Source organism: Pinus tabuliformis, chromosome 3_1 (assembly GCF_031772625.1).
Source record: "Pinus tabuliformis cultivar Carrire ecotype Pingquan chromosome 3_1, CPIR1, whole genome shotgun sequence".
NCBI lineage: Eukaryota > Viridiplantae > Streptophyta > Pinopsida > Pinales > Pinaceae > Pinus > Pinus tabuliformis.
The window spans coordinates 341,035,930-341,050,641 of NC_142301.1; the positions used below are offsets into that span (position 1 = coordinate 341,035,930).

Consider the following 14,712-nt stretch of genomic DNA (forward strand, 5'->3'; position numbering starts at 1 on the left):
AGCAATAGCTTTTCTTAATATAATCTCTGGATGCCTTGCTAGCTATCCAGTACAGAGAATATCACAGATAGAAGATTAGTGAGAAATACCTCACACTATCACTGGCGATCCTGACTGATTCAACCACAGAATGGCTAGTCCCTTGTTGCCTCTGCGTAGTCACTGCATATGCCCAACATCACAGCTCCTAGGGACTGCGTCACTCCCTCTGTTGATCAATTTGCCTCTCTGAGACTTAGATTTTGTCCTCCCAATCTCACACCCCGGCTTCCGGCTTCCAGCTTCATAAATCGATCTCTCCAGCAAAAATACAAATCTCCACAAGGCTCTTCGTCAACCTAAGCTGGCCAGCATAGCCTCTGTGCTACCTCACCTGGATCTCTCTCTGCCTCCTCCACTGAGTATTCTCGGATCAGGAGAAATCTCCAACCAGAACTATCCTTGCACCTCTCTGTAAGAAATCACTTCGAACTTCTTTCCAGCAACTGCTATGCTGCTCTCTTTAGAAATTCAATCTTTGATCTCCTACTCGATTTGTTTTCCAAATGCCCATCAAGCCTCCTCTTATAATCCTCCGGTTGAGAACCAACGACCCAAATTAGATTCTCATCAATGGCTCAGATCATTTTGGCTTGATCCTCATCTTCTTCTAGAAGTTTCACCCATAGTTAGATTAATACCCTTTAATTATTTTATTTTCCTAAGTTTAAACTTAGGCACCCATTAAAAATAATTAATTATTTTAATAAAACTGTCTCTGAGTGGAATTTCCTAAAACGATTTTTGGATATTGTGGAATACATGCGTCTAAGCCTCCCTACAAATTTTGAGGCTTAGAGCACATCCTATGCTACCAGAAATCAACGCTCCCTCTTAGCGAGGAATGTGCTCTAGTAATGCAACCTGTTGAAGCATCACCGAGACTCTGTAACATCTCCCTCTGCATTGTTGATGTCTGAGATCACTGACCATCAACTACCGCGCAAATGTTGCATCTGTATTGCTGCTAACCCTGCCACTGCCAACACTGTATATGTACTGCAACTCTCTCTCAAATTCTGCATCCGTGTTGTTGCTGTCGCTACCACTGCCAATACTGCATTTGCACTGCAGCCTTCTACAACTATTGTTGCTACTGCATCAACAACGGAAAATCATCCAAAATTACTAAATAGGTGTTCAACATGATGCATCTTTTGCTAGAGTTCTGACTGCTGCTAGTCTTTGCACTGACCCTCTGAAGCCTCTGCGCTGTTGCTGACTCTGCTCTGTGCCAATTCAACTGCTACCAACTATAGCTCTGCGTTGCTCAGTCTCTGGCACTCCTAGCCACTGCAACTGTCACTCTGGCACCCCTTTGCACCAACTGACACTGGTCCATCTTACTACTTCTAATCTGGGCTCCCGTAGCAAGGTATTGATCTAAGAGGTGGACTCCTCAAAGATTTTGCCCATTTGCAGTTCTTTCGAACTACAGTTCTATATCACCCCACCTCTGGGCAAACTCCTCCTCCTCGATCTGTGCGGATGCAGCCTTTGAATCATGCTTCTCGCCCTCGTCCTTCTTCTTGAGAGGACACTGTGTAGCGTAGTGACCAAGTTCACCACACCGGAAGCACTTGATCTTTGAAACAACTTTATTTTCCTTCTGCTGCTCCTGTTGCCCCTTAGATGCGAGGGTTGCATTCTCATCCTCCTCCTTTGGCTTTGTCCCACTGCTGTTGCCGCTACTATTAAGTTTGCACTTGACTAAGTCTATCCTCATCTCTTCCTGCTGAAGAGCGGCCCACATTCCTTCCAAATCTGGCAATCTCTCTCTACCCAGGATACTCTAGACAAACACTTGCCATTCTTCTGAGACTGAATTTAGGGCCAGCCTCACCATCTCGATAGGCTGAAGTGTTGACCCCACAGCTACCGATGAGTCTCAGATCTCTTGAAGCTTCATAACGAACAGATCAATGCGTTCCCCTTTTTGCATCTGTGTGGATCTCATCTTCTACTCCAAGTACATCTTCCACTGCTCGGAAGATCCTTTGTATAGCGTGGAAAGGCATCCCACATCTCCTTGGTAGTCCCTTTGCCAGAGATGTGACATACTACATGATCCTTCACTCCATCGAGGATCATCCGCTTGGCCTTTGCCATCTCTCCTCTGTACTTTTTGAGCAGATCTGGATTCGCGGGTACAACTACCACACTGTCGATGTAGATCTTGAGAAAATGTTCATCCAGAAGGCATGACATCCTCGCCTTCCAGATCACATAGTTGGATGCACCATCCAACCGATCCTGATCTCGTAACTCACTAGCTGCCATCTCTGCCAACGAAAGTGTCGAACTGCTTCCTCTCTCCTATGCGCAACACTAAGCTGGCCTATGCACTCCCAGCTGGAGTTAGTAGATCTGTTGCTCCTTGTAGCTACTCAGCAAATGAGAATTTGGACTTTTTGGCTGGAAATGCTCTGAAGAATAATTCCCCCAACAATGTCTCCCTTCTTCCTTCTGATGATTTTCTGCCCCAGCAACTGTTGTAGAAAACTGCGTCACACTAGAAACCACCTCTTCGCTGAAGCTTCTGCGCTTCTCCCTCTGACACTAGCAAACTTTGATCTAGAAGCCTTACCTCTCTGTCGACTCACTCAGAGAGAGACCTTCCTCGAAAATTTTGCCCTCCTGGCTTGGATTGCTCAATCCTTCTGGGGATTCGATTTGCTGCCTACTCAGCACTTCAACCCTCCTTCTCTTCAGTGTTGGGCTCTTCTGGCGTTGTTCTCTTGCTTCACCTGCAGCTCTGATACCATGTGAAAATTCGATTAGCCGAATCACCACTGCAACAACTGATTAAGTTCCTTCAATTGGTTAATTACTGAACAAATTATTTATTATTTTCTATAGTAAACACCGAAACTTATACACTGCGGTCTTCACCAATTAAAATTATAAGCGGAAACAAGAAACTGAGCAAAAAAGAAATACACGACACATTACACCATTGTTTTTGGACAAAAGTCCCCAGAAAAACCCAATTCGGGAAAATCGGTGCAGCAGCTGAGGGTTTGTATTATTAAGCAATAGTTTTTCTGAATACAATCTCTGGATGCCTTGATGACTATCAAGTACAAAGAATATCACTGACAGAAGATTAGTGAGAAATACCTCACACTATCATTGGCGATCCTGACTAATTCAACCACATAATGGCTAGTCCCTTGCTGCCTCTGCGCAATCACTATGTAAGCCCAGCGTCATAGCTCCTAAGGGCTGCGTCACTCCCTTTGTTGATCGATTTGCCTCTCTGAGACTTCAATTATATCCTCTCGATCTCACACCCCGGCTTCCGGCTTCAGAAATCGATCTCTCCAAAAAAAATACATATCTACACAAGGATTTGCGCCTCCTTTGTGTTAGCCTAGCTGGCTAGCGTAGTCTCTGTACTGCCTCTCCCGGATCTCTCTCTGCCTCCTCTGCGTTGCCTCTCCCGGATCTCTCTCTGCCTCCTCTGCGTTGCCTCTCCCGGATCTCTTTCTGCCTCCTCTGCTGAGTATTCTTGGATCAAGAGAAATCTCCAACCGAAACTATCCCTACCCCTCTCTACAAGAAATCACTTCAAACTTCTCTCCAACAATTGCAGCGCTGCTCTCTTCAGAAATTTGATCTCTGATCTCCCACTCGAATTTTTTTCCAAACGCCCATCAAGCCTCCTCTTATAATCCCCCAGTTGAGAACCAACGACCCAGATTAGATTTTAATCAATGGCTCAGATCATTTTGGCTTGATCCTCGTCTTCTTCTAGAAGTTTCACCCACAGTTAGATTAATACTGTTGAATTATTTTAATTTCCTAAGTTTAGGCTTCGACACCCATTAAAAATAATTAATTATTTTAATAAAACTGTCTCCGAGTGGAATTTCCCAAAACGATTTCTAGGTATTGAGGAATACATGTGTCCAAGCCTCCCTGCAAATTTTGGGACAAACTCAACATGAAGGACAAACTTAGAAAGATCAAGATGGAGAAGGGCGACTCTATTCCGAAATACTTGACCAAGTTCACTCATTGTCGTGATGAACTTGGAAGTGTTGGGATTACTGTTGTTGAGGATGATATGGTGAACCTAGCTCTTCTAGGACTCCCTAAGAGTTGGCATAGTTATTAGGACTCTGTCAATGGGAGGCAGAAGTTGCCAGATTGGGAACGATTATGGTCGGATTTGGTGCAGGAAGAGATTCAGAGGAACACCAGAGACGGATTCTCATCAAAGACTGATGATGAGAAAAATTGTGCCTTAGCGAGTAAGCCAAAGAAAGGGAAAGGGAAGGCATACCATTCCAAATCGGACTCTTGTCATGGATGCAAGAAGAAGGACATGTCGAAAGTCAAGTGCTTTCATTGTCACGAGCTGGGACGTTTTGCTACAAATTGTCCATTCAAGAAGTCCTCAAGAGGCGTGGCAGGTGAGGCTCTTGCCTCACAACTCAAATTTGACTTTACCCTCATTGCATGCATGGTGTCATCGATGATGGGTAGTGTATGATACCTAGACACTGAAGCTTCTTTCCACATGACTGGTAACAAGGAGCTCTTCAGTGACTTTGAAGAGAAGAATCTCCAGATGCATATTGAGATGGGTGATGACGGGAGGTATAGTGCTACCGGGTTGCGTACAGTTACATTTCAAAGGGAGTCGGGTGCTCCTCTCACCTTGCGAGATGTTATGTATGTTCCTGGTTTGAAGAAGAACTTGGTATCTGTTGCCATGTTGGAGGATAGAGGCTATGATGTGATATTTAGCAAGGAAAGGCGTTCCTTCATCACATAGCCACAAGACAGGTAAAGAGGATAGGGATTCGGGTGAAGAATCTCTACAAGTTAGAGGTAGAAGATTGTGTTGCCTTGAGCACGAAAGAAGAGAAGGTGCAGAGCCAATACATAGGTGAGTTGTGGCACAGGCGGTTGGGTCACTTGCATCATGGCGCTTTGAAAATCATGCAGCAAATTTCTACCGGTCTTCCCAAAGGTACACTAGAGCAAGTTGACACATGCAAAGGGTGTACTTTGGGAAAATTTACCTAGGCTTCCTTTCACGACAAAGACAGTCGAGCTCATGCGATCCTCGATCGAGTCCATTCAGATGTCTGTGGATCATTCTCGATAACATCCATGACCAAACATAGGTATTATGTTATATTTGTTGACAATTCTTCTCGTAAATACTTTATCCTTTTCATGCAGAAGAAAGTTCAGACTTTTGCAAAGTTTTGTGAATTTAAAGTACTGGTTGAGAAAGATACTGGAAGGAAGGTTAAAGCTCTCAAGAGTGATGACAGTGGAGAGTATGTGTTAAATGAGTTTAAAAACTTATGTGTGGTAGAAGGGATTAAACGGGAGTTGACAACACCCCATAACCCACAACAGAATGGGGTGGTTGAAAGGAAGAATAGAAGCATTGTAGGGGCAGCACGGTCGATGTTGCATGATTAGGGCCTATCACTACACTTGTGGGCTGAGGCATGCAACACAACTGTTTATTTGCGTAATGGAAGCCCTCATCGGATTCTTGGGATGAGTACACCAAAGGAGGCTTTCTCAAGGAAGAGACCAGATGTGGGTCACTTCAGGATTTTTGGGTCATCAATATATTGCCATGTGACCAAAGATGCATGGAAGAAGCTTGAGCCGACAACAGAGTTGGGGATATTTGTGGGGTACACTGATACACCTCACAACTATTGGGTGTATCTACCGACCAACAGGATGACAGTGGTTCGCAAGGATGTCAAATTTGATGAAGAGAAGGCCATGAGATGTTCCCTTGAGAGGGAGCTTCAGCTACATGCAGTTGAGGAGCTTTTAGCTCCTAAGGAGGAGCCTCAGATTGATGTGGAGCAACCACATGTAGAGGATCTGGGAGTGGAGACATCCACTCAGGCAGAGTCTTCTAGAGATGGGAGAAAGCACACTAGAGAGGCTGACAGGTTATTGCAAGATGCGAGAGAGAATGTGGGAGCACCCACATCACAACGCAGGCAGAGGAGGTCACCTGAGAGGTACACTGGATACATGGCTCTTATGAGCAGATGTGTTGAGACAAAGCCATCTTCTTTTGAGGAGGCAGTGCAGCAACCGATTTGGGTTGATGCCATGGTGGAGGAGTATGACTCCATTGTTCATAACAATGTTTGGGATGTGGTCCCAAGACTGGCAGACAAGTTAGTGGTGAGTTCCCGATGGATTTACAAGGTAAAACAAGTAGCAAATGGTAGTGTGGAGAAACATAAGGCCAGGTTTGTGGCCCGAGGATTTTCTCAGGTAGAGGGGATTGATTACGATGAGACCTTTGCTCCTGTTGCAAGGTACTCATCAATTAGATCCATTTTGGCACTATCAATGCAAATGGGTTGGAAGATACATCAGATGGATGTAAAGACAACCTTCCTTAATGGCATGATTGAGGAAGAGGTGTATATTGAGAAACCTGAAGGTTTTGAGACCTTTGACCATGAGTCGCATGTGTTTCGACTCAAGCGAGCGTTGTATGGGTTGAAGCAAGCACCCCGTGCTTGGTACACCAAGATTGATAACTACTTCACCGGGTTGGGCTTCACCAAAAGTGAAGCGAATGCGAACCTGTACCATATTGTGGTGGAAGGTAAATTGTTGATTATTGTTTTATATGTCGACGATTTGATTCTAACAGGTGATGATAAGCTGATCAAGTCTTGCAAAGAGGATCTTGCAAAAGAGTTCGAAATGAAGGACTTGGGCCTCATGCACTACTTTTTGGGCATGGAAGTACGGCAAGGTGATGGGGAACATTTTGTCTCTGAGGGAAAGTATGCCAACAAGATACTGAAAAGGTTCCACATGGCGAGCAATAAACCCATGGAGACTCCTCTAGCAAGTAACTAGACGAATGAGGATGCTACTTTGGGTGAAGTAGTGGAAGCTACTATTTATAGGCAGCTTGTGGGTTCACTCATGTATTTGGTGAACACACGACCGAACATGTGCTATGCAGTTAACCGGCTTAGTCAAGCAATGGTTTGGTCGACCAAGCTGTATTGGAAGGTGGCCAAGCATGTGTTGGGATACCTCATAGGCACTACTCAGTATGGATTGTGGTACAGACGGACGAGGGAGCGAAGCTTCAAGGCTTCACTGATGCAGATTGGGCAGGGAGTCCATCCAACAGGAAGAACACATCAGGAGGGATCTTCAGTATTGGTTCAGCAGTTGTTTCTTGGTACAACAGGAAACAGAGATCAGTTGCACTCAGTTCAGCAGAGGCAGAGTACATGGTTGCTAGTCAAGCAGCTTGTGAGGCCATCTGGATGAGGAAGATTTTGGTTGGTTTGTTTGGTCAGCAAATGGATCCAACTGTGATTTACTGTGACAATCAGAGTTGTATCAAACTCTCTGAAAATCCAGTTTTTCATGATCGGTCCAAGCATATTGATATCTGGTATCATCATCTTCAAGATTGTGTGCAGAGGCAGATTATGTTGTTGGAGTACATTCCCACAGAGGAGCAAGATGCAGATATCTTGACAAAGGCATTGTCAAGATGTAAATTTGAGTTTCACAGAGATAGGATTGGGGTAGCTGATAATCCCTTTCTTGCTGAGAGGGTGTTAAAAATAGCAACAAGAAATTTCAATTTAATTTGTCCTTGAATTAAATTGTGAATTAAAATCGAATTCTATTCTCATAGCAACTTGTAAATAGTTAATTAAGTTAAATTGACTTAATTGACTTAGGAATTTCGAGTTGGAAGTCTATTTGGAGTCATGTAAGTGTGATCCCTAAATTTTAGGGGTCCAGATTGAGTTTATTGGATTTGTAATTAGATAACTCAGTCTAACTGAGTTATAGTCAGTTAAACTAGTTCTAACTGTTGGAGGAACTAGTAGAGGTTTAGTAGTGAGTCAGTGCATCCTCAGTGCCACACCAACTAACTGAAGATTCACTCAATAATAACTCATGCATGTTAGTTCAGAGGAAGACCTAGTTGAGACTAGAGTGCAGGGACAATGTACTATTAGTTGTATAATTTTTCGAGTTATACAGATGGTGCATGCAATCAGTTGAGGAACTAAGTTTGGATTGCGTAGTTATGGAGGAAGGATTTCCCAATTAAAGATGGGTTGATTCTCTCAAGAATTGCACAAGGAAGTAGGGGCTTAGCAGGCAGCAGAATTGGCTAAGTGTTGGCTATAGAGGGCTTGTGAGGCAGCGAGTTAGATCACACTTGTGCGAGGATTGTTCTAGTGTGAATCTCAGATCTTTTGGTTAATGCAATATAGATGGTCAGGGTTTTGAGCATTTGCTTTCCCCAGAGAAATATTGTGTTGTGTGCAATTGATATTCTTCCTCTTTCTGATTATTGTTTTCATCGATCATTATTGGTTTCTGTTGTAAAGAGTGGAGTAGATTCTTGTCTTATGTTTAAGTATATCACATGAGCTGTTGAATCTACATAAAGATCTACAGTGTCTAGATTCTATATAATTGATCTTCAATAATAAATAGCACAATAGAGAAACCCTATATAATCAATTCATTCCATACATTAGACATAGAATCAAAAAAATTATCCAATACAAGGCTTACTCACAAGACAAAATGCATGAACAATCCTTTATTGATCCAAGATAATATCTTCAATGCCAAGGAATAGCTCCAATATGCCAAAATACACCATAGAGTCACATCTCCACAAGAATCCAAGATGTTGTAATATCTAATAGGGTCGAATTTATGTCACAAGTGATGATAATGAGATACAATGATAGTCTCATCTATTTATATGAAGAGGATGAATTCTAGTTAGCCTAATAACACCTCTAAAACAAGTTTGATGCCACAATGTACTTGGGTTACAAGCCAATACACTAACTTGATGTAAATACGCCCTAATTAGCCCACACGTGTGAGCCGTAAGCTCTTTAGGGTTGACGTCATCCAATGAAAAGGCTCCAAATAGCACATCTAAAGGTGATGAGGTGTCCAAAGTGGTGTAGAAACACATCAAGTCCATAATTTGAGGGTTGGCCCTCAAATCTACCTCATTGCCTCTTGTGGTGTCCTAAGATCCAATTGGGGCACCACAAAGTGGTCTCCATGGGTCTTCAACTACTCAAAGTGACCTCCTCTACTCCAGTGTTGAGGGCTTTTCAAGTGCAACAAGCCCTCCATAGTCTCTTATGGTGAGGCCAACCTCATCTAGGCTCTGAATCAATTATCATCCATCAATTGGTGTCAAGGCCAACCTAGGGCAAATTGGATCCAACTGTGTCTTCTTGAAGAATCATCAAATCTGGTACAAAGTCATCCAACATCTTGGGTGCAGGAAGTGTCCCAGGATACATGTCATTTGATGTTGTTGCTATGGGGCCCAAGAGTCTCAACGCTTCACCTGTTTGTGCCAATATGCTTTTCTGGAGGACTTGGGTACTTATGGAGAAGGTGCCCAAGACCTAGGCTACTGAACCACCTGACAAGAACAACATGAATTCTAGTGAAAGCAACCAATCATTAGGGACAAAGATCATTAGTGCATCTAAGTGAACCAAACTTGAATGTCATGGGCTATTTAATACTTCAAACAAGGATCCCCTTCCAAAATCAAGACCCTGTCTTGCAATGGTGTTTTCTCCCTTGGTAGGTGTGGCTAAAGGTCAACACTATTAGGTGTTTCCAACCCCTAAGGGGAAGTAACATTTCCCTTTTCCACCCTTCAATTGATAGGTGTTTGTGAATAATAATGATGGTAATGGAGGGGATAATAATTCATGGCCAAGTGCCATGGTGAAAGAGGCAAACTAATGTGGGAGTCCACATCTTGAGTGTATAGATGTGAGGAGGGAGCATTCGTGGATGCATGAGTTACCAACTCGGCCTTTGTTTTTCCACCCCTCTTGTGTGCCTTTTACTTCTTCTTGATTTTTCTTTGTATTACTACTTATAGCTCAAGGGTTAAAGCTTGGTTTGAATGATGTAGCATTGTATTACCCCTTAATGATGAGTCAGTTTATCGTTGATCAGAGTTGGGACATGCAAGGGTTCCTTCTTTTGATTTGATGGAGGAATGAATGCTCAAGAATTGGGTGATGGCCATAATGGGTTAGGTAGAGCTCATGCTAGGCTTTTTCCCACATGTTAATCTTTAGGTCCCTGGCCATCTTTTGCATTTTGATTCTTCTTTATTTAGATTTGTGTATGTGGATAGATGAGTGCCAAATCCCAGAGTACCAATGACAAGTTGACCTCGAAGAATGGAGGTGATATTTGGGCTTGTAATGTAAGATGGTAAGTTCTAAGTATGACATATGGGAAGATGGAACTACACTATCTCAATCAGGGCTTCTCAAGTAGTGCCCCTCCTATACCCATTGGGTCTTAAGGGAGGTCCCACTGGACTAGGGTCAAAGGTTAACCCCCCAATTAAGGTGAGAGAAGAAGAGCATGATCAAATCCCATCATGCTTCCAGATCACCCCATAATCCATACTAAATGCCCAAGAACAAACAAATATAAGCACCTGATTGCAAAATGACCAAAGTACCTTTTGAGTGGAAGCCCACCTTCATCCCTGTGCTCTGCCAGATGAGTGAGAAGAAAATGGTTGATGCAAGTAGTGGAGATATATGGCATATCATTAACTAGTGGTGGTTGTGGGGGGCACATCATCAATAAATCCAACTCCAAACCTTAGTAGTTCAACTTTTCTGCATTTAGGGGTACTCAAGTGAGTCAAGTACCATGTGGAAGCATCTCATAACCCAGTGCTCACCTCTTGATGGGAAACGTTGCATCATCAAAGTCATAATTACTCTTTGGATTGGGTAAAACGCCTCTTGGAGTGTTTCTGAATGGGATGAGAATCATCTCTCAAGAGACCTGTGTTGCTGTAACAACACTACTTGAAAAAACCTTGTCAGGATCAAGTGAAATCATCAATCATTAGGGATAATAATCATATATGCATCATAGTGGACCATACGTAATGTTGGGGGCACAATAATATACTTCACACAAAACCTTCAAATGTCTAATTAGATTAGGACATATAAACAAGTTATCTCAGTTATAGTAGGGATGATTAAATCAACAACCTTATTAAGTGCTTCCAGCTCCCAAGGGGAGTGGCATGTCTCAGGTTAGCCCATCAATCTATAGGTGTGTGTGATAATGATGGTTGTAGAATGGGAAGGACTTCGAGGCAAGGTGCCATAGCCATGTGACCAGCTAATGGAGTTTTAACATCCTAAGTGTATAGATGTAAGGAGCAATCGTGGAGGCATGGGTTACCCCTTTCTGCATCCAGCTTTTTCCACCCTAGTGCACCTTTTATTTTCTATGATTTGTTTTTATAAGATGCATAGCTTAGGGGCCCAAGCTTGCTTTCTGAGATTTTTCATTACCCCTTTAAGATGAGGCAGATTATTGCTCATTAGGGTTGGAACAAACAAAAGTTCCTTTCTACAGATGAAGCATTAAATGCTTGAGGAACTAGGTGATGGCTAATGAGAGAGGTAGAGTTCATGCTAGGCTTTTCCCCATGCGCTAAACAAATGTCCCAGCCATCTTTTGCATTTTACATTTTTCTTTCATTGTGCCTTTCTTACGCTTTTGCCTTTCTTTTAGCTGCAACAACCTCTAGGGCTAGGTTTCTAGGCCCAAATTCATGGATGCGGATGAATGGTGCCAATCCCAATGACCATTGATCACTAGCCCTGAGAATGGAGATGAATAACAAGGAAAGATGGAAAGTGGTAAGTTTGTATTGCCTTGGACATGCTACATCAATCAGTGCTTCTCCAGTAGTATCCTTCCTAAGACCTTAGGGGAGGTCCCACAGGACTAGAGTCAAAGGCTAGCCCCTCAGGTGAAGTGAGGGAACAAGAATACAGTCAAGATTGGTCAATTATGCAGTTTGCCACTTGATCCATATTACTATGCCCATAACATTAAGTGAAATCACATGATTGCAAAAATGGTTAAAGTATTTTCCAATGGATGACCCACCTTCCTTCAAGAAGGAATGCCAGACGGGAGAGAAATCTGACTGGAGCAAGAAGTGGAGGATCCTAACATAATGTTATGTGCTGATCATATAGGGCTGCTAACTAGCTGGCTGTCCAAAGAAAAGAAAAAAAATTCTCCTAGGGGTTACCCACTTTTTGGTGGGTAACAGGAACCAACAGAGATCCCTCGACAATTCCCTCATCTCCAGCCTTGAGGATAGTGCTACTTTATAAACAGGAGGGCATTTAAGGGTCCTACTCCAACTCCTTTAAGTAGATAGATAGGTTGCTATGCATTTAGACCATCTCTAGTAAATAAGGCCCATGTAGTAGATATGGTGTGAGAGTTATTTGTAATAAGGCTTATTAGAAGGTTCTTCCTACTATAAATTTCCTTTAGAATGTTCCTAGGAAGTAGACAGAACTATATAAAGAAGTAAAAGCAATTTAATGGGATGTCTTGAAAAACATATTGTCATTTCTGCTCCAAATCTGGGTATAATTTGTTACTTATCAGAGATTTTGTGCTACTTTTACTTTGAAAACTACAGTATACCTAGGTGTGCAAGCAACCAGTATTCTTGTGCAAATGGTATTTTCATGGTTGATTTTTATTAGGGGAGGCTAACGTCCTTGGGAAAAATATTTTGAAGTAAAATGTTTCTGAGGGCTGGCAAATTGTAAGGGTTGCATTTTTTCCCTTTCTTCCTGTGAGTTCCACTGCTAAATTTGATGTAACATCTTTGAGTTGCAGATCCTTGATCGTGGTGAGAAGATAGAACTGATGGTTGATAAAACAGAGCAACTTCAATTCCAGGTTCAATATCAGTTTAACCTAGCATTCTACAAGATTTAATGATTTTACAGTGTTATCTGTTTTGGTTATGAAGGGAAAAAGTCTCTGTGCTCTGATATGATTTAATTAAGATTCAAAAGATCTCAAAACTTAGTATTTCATGACTTTTGCAGGCTCAGGATTTTCAGAATCAGGGTACTAAGATACGCAGGAAAATGTGGTTCCGGAATACAAAAGTCAAGCTAATTTGTCTTAGTTTCTTGCTTTTTGTAGTTCTCATGATATGGATCTCTCTATGCCGTGGATTCAAATGCCATGTCTGAACTAATAAGTTTGTAGCTATCAACATGACTAACCTTTAGTGAAGGGCTATACAATGCATCTTTATTCTTCTATTGTTGTTCTCTCTACATGTAAATGGTGTTTGCTGGAAAGGTAATTCTTTTTCCTGTTTCTTCAGAGTATCACTCTTTATTTCAAAATTTGTGTTACATGGTGGTTGGGGGCAAGTGGTTTTATATTCTCATGATTAGATTGCTTAGATGCACTGTATTTTATCATGGTTAAGGCCTTGTTTCTAGTTTCATTTGGCGTTAATAATGTAGTTGGTTAAGAGGTGGTTAAGTTTTATCATTGCCTGCTCGCTGTAAAAGTTCAAATGCTATAGTGGAGCACATTGCAAGAACGTCCATTTTATTTGTATTTCTCAATTTTGAAGGGTGAGAACTATTTGAAATGACCTTTTCCAGATGATGAATGAAAATGAACACACAAATTAAATATTTATATACCATGTTTTGGTTTTCAGTCTTCTAGGGAATCCATTTAATGCTAATAATAATTTGAGTTTAAAAACCTTTTTGGGACACCTTGATTCCTATGTATTGCATTTTATCCTCTTCAGTGTAGATTGTGATTTATGCCATTAGAAGTTTGAATTTAACTTTGATGGCCTGCTAGAATTCAATACATTGATCTTTGCTATTTGTCTTTGGTTCTTGAATTGGAAAAATAGATAGATTCATTATGCATTGAATTTATAAATGCATCCCAGTTAGACAAAGCAGATGTCGGGGTTTTGAGCGGTTGCATGATGTCCTGTGACCTTAAAGCTTCTCTATGGGAACTAAGTTCTCTTATGCTATATCTAATGCATTACAGTCAGCATTTAGTTCCCTATTTTGCATATTTGACTTTTCCTACAAGTAAATTAGGGCCTAAAAATAGCCCATGCTCTGAATATTGCTCATTCTACGAGTGACCTTGGAGGATAATTGATCTGCAATTGATCAGAGGTGAGGCTTAGAGAGTCTCACCCCGCAGCTGGATCTTCCAAACGCTCAACTCAGAAACAAATGAATCACACACAATCACACAAGATAAGATAAAAGACTCTAATGTTCATTTGTATTATCATGAGACTTGATAAACTTTTAAAGAGATTTACAAATACTTATTTAGAACTTGTCTCCTTTCTTGTCAGTTACCAAACAGGAAAAAGCTAAATACATTATTTAAATATTGCCTTTCATGATATAAGCTGCCTAGGACTAGATGTTTCCTTTCTCATTAGATGTTACCGTTATGAGTCAGGCAGCCTGGTTGCCCAATTCCTCCCAGTTTAGATGGAAAGTGTCCCCTGCGTTCCGTCTCCTGGTTTAAGTGTGAAGCCATCGCTGAAATATTTTAGATGCTAGAGTTGATGTGTTGTGATGCTCACTGTTGATGAAGTAGTAGGTGGCTACATAGCCTAGGGTGGGAGGGCACATCTCCAAATGAGTTCAAGCCGGATGCTACTTTGTTGAACTGATAAATGTGAATCAGGGGCCTACTAAAGCGGGGTGGGATGACACGTCTCCAAAAGAAACCTGTTCCGAATGTTGCTCC

At 41.9% G+C, this 14,712-nt stretch overlaps 1 protein-coding gene across 1 annotated transcript in view; it reads left to right on the forward strand.

The window, feature by feature from the left end:
- LOC149187115 (vesicle-associated membrane protein 721-like) overlaps positions 1 to 13,279 on the forward strand; it is a 114,968-nt gene extending 101,689 nt beyond the window's left edge. The window contains exons 4-5 of the mRNA XM_089411289.1: positions 12,784 to 12,846; positions 12,999 to 13,279. Of these exons, the coding sequence (XP_089267415.1) occupies positions 12,784 to 12,846; positions 12,999 to 13,148 (213 nt within the window). The 3' untranslated portion in view covers positions 13,149 to 13,279. The remainder of the gene's footprint in view (positions 1 to 12,783; positions 12,847 to 12,998) is intronic.
- The last annotated feature ends 1,433 nt before the right edge of the window (positions 13,280 to 14,712 follow it).